Source organism: Penaeus japonicus, unplaced genomic scaffold, assembly GCF_977035675.1.
Source record: "Penaeus japonicus unplaced genomic scaffold, GWHDUDI00000001_assembly GWHDUDI00000011, whole genome shotgun sequence".
Taxonomy (NCBI): Eukaryota; Metazoa; Arthropoda; class Malacostraca; order Decapoda; family Penaeidae; genus Penaeus; species Penaeus japonicus.
This window is the reverse complement of record NW_028234413.1, coordinates 40,478,803-40,481,302: the sequence shown is the minus strand read 5'-3', so window position 1 is coordinate 40,481,302 and position 2,500 is coordinate 40,478,803. Positions and strand designations below refer to the sequence as shown.

General features: G+C 38.0%; 1 protein-coding gene across 1 annotated transcript in view; it reads right to left on the bottom strand.

Annotated features, from left to right (window-relative positions):
- Ziz (dedicator of cytokinesis protein Ziz) overlaps positions 1–2,500 on the bottom strand; it is a 38,437-nt gene that overhangs the window by 953 nt on the left and 34,984 nt on the right. The window contains exons 36-38 of the mRNA XM_086541459.1: positions 1,923–2,042; positions 1,471–1,589; positions 1–1,098 (exon numbers count right to left, since the gene is read on the bottom strand). The exon at positions 1–1,098 is cut by the window's left edge and continues 953 nt beyond it. Coding sequence (XP_086397585.1) covers positions 861–1,098; positions 1,471–1,589; positions 1,923–2,042 — 477 coding nt within the window. The 3' untranslated portion in view covers positions 1–860. The remainder of the gene's footprint in view (positions 1,099–1,470; positions 1,590–1,922; positions 2,043–2,500) is intronic.

The window sequence follows — 2,500 nt, the reverse complement described above, 5'->3', positions numbered from 1 at the left end:
AAGTTTGACGGTGGTCTGCTTTCGATGAGTTACACGCAATTAGCTGATCTGAGGTGCACCTTCCTTTTCAAATGATCGCGCTGGAACCTCGATTGTCGTATATCGATCTTTAGGGGGTTGAGCACAAGACACAAGGTGTATTCATCATGCATTGTCACATGTTAACAGTAGAGTTAGCTTTTTCAAGTACAGGCCTCAGAGTTTATTATCACTGCATCAGTTGAACAAGACATAACAATTAATAATGCAAATACTATTTAGTACCAAGCTGATCATGAAAACAGCGTATTTCTACCAGAGAGATAAGAAGATTTCAGTGTTAATCCTCTTACCATATTGTCTTTTACATTTACATTTCATAGTCTCTGTAAAAAGATATATATATATATATATTCATATATATACTAGGGCTGTTCATTGACATTAATACCCTCCACATAAAAATATATAATACACTGCTTACACTTTACACACCTAATCACATTTAGTCACTGGTTATCACAATGGCACAGATCTTGACATCAAAAAGCTTGCGAAACTTTTACATACATACATGGCACGGAGCTATTATGAAATAGTTTCGTAGAACTAAAAGAAAGAAAAAACATTTACAAAAAATGCATCTACTAAAAAAAAAAAAAAAAAGAGAAATATAAAAAAAACAAAAATTGATGTGTATCATTAAAAATATTATTACAAGTAGCATCAACTAAAAATACAGTTCCTTCCTAATATCTAAAAAAAATATACATATATATCACTGACAGACACACTGTTACCTCTGAGATTCCATCATCAGATTCGAACAAACATTAAAACCTTAGGGTAAAAATGAACACAAACATTCCTCAGATCCTTCCTCATGCGTTGCTGGCTCCCCCGGGCGAGCTTATCATACTCAGATAGTGCTGCGACGACCTCTTCAGCAAACTGTCGACAGCAATCTGAGCAGCCAGCAGTGGTTCATTCAGAATCGACGACAGTGACTGAAGCAGCTCCGAGAAGTTGCTCTCCAGCGCCATCTGGTACTCGTACTGGTCGCTAGTTATGACCTGGCTATTCAGGTCCAGGGCTTCTTTGCAGGTACACACAAACTCTCTGTGTGATATCAGAAAAATAATGATAATAACTTTAATTGGAAGAGAAAACATTATTAGTAATCTTTTAACCCTCTCTGGACGGGTGGTACACTACTGTACCGCACATTCAAAAGCCCAGTTGCCAGGCGGCACAGTATTGTGCCAGCCATTTAATTGATTTAGGCCTAAGCGTTCGAAAGCCCCGGCATTGGCTATTCAGGCTAAGAATGCCCCTTCTTACATCCTAACATTCACATATACATGGAGTCACACACATAAATAGCTACGATACAACACATAAAGGAATCTCAAATAAAACTATAACTCGAATACAGTGCATAACAGCATATGCAATGGCAACCAATGGCCTTACCAATACACCACAACTCACCTATAAACATCTTTCAACCGAGACACCTGATTCACCGGATAAGAAGAGCAGTTGGTTTCCTCGAGGAAAGTGGACGCATACGCAAGAGGTCCAGCATTTACTTGCACACTGATACTGCCCTGTGAGAAGGAATACAGCATAATATGTAAGATTTTTGGTATGACTTTTCTAAAAAGACTTATGATAACAATAGGAGGGAACACCATGAATGATAATGAATAACTCTGCATAACAAGATGTACCTTTCGGTATCATAACTCCACCACAATACTACTCTTATCAGTTAACACTGTTATCATCATCACATACATAAGATCATTCTTGACACGCCACGTACCAGCGTCTGTATTTTACTGGCATATCCACATCAAGTTGATCCAGTTTCCTTGCATGCCTTTAACTATCATATCAACTCTCACCTCATTCCATCCAAAAAATCGCAAGTAACTTACCTGAAGCTTCAACTGCAATTTCTTCACATCTGTTGGGTGTTTATTGATGATTTCTAACAATTCTTTGACTCTGCTTTCCATTTCGTCAATGGCAACTTCAATGGGGGACATCTCTAGGACCTGATGTGTTAGATGACAACATTAGCAACAAAGTAAAATATACAGTAACTGAAACAAAAAAAAATACAAATAATGAAATGAGGAGATTAAGAAAGACCCAAGTATTAGGGAAAATGGAAAAATAAATAATCTCAATTTGATTTCTCTTTGATGATCCTTTGACTGCTGCATACTAGTTTTTTGTTTTTTAGATGATAACGACAAAGTAATGAAAAGATAAACACAAATACAATCCCTCCAAATACACACACACATACACACACACACACACACACACACACACACACACACACACACACACACACACACACACACACACACACACACACACACACACACACACACACACACACACACACACACACACACACACACACACACACACGCACGCACGCACGCACACATACACAGAAACACGTGCAAATGTATTCTCACTCACGTACAAACACATCCCAACA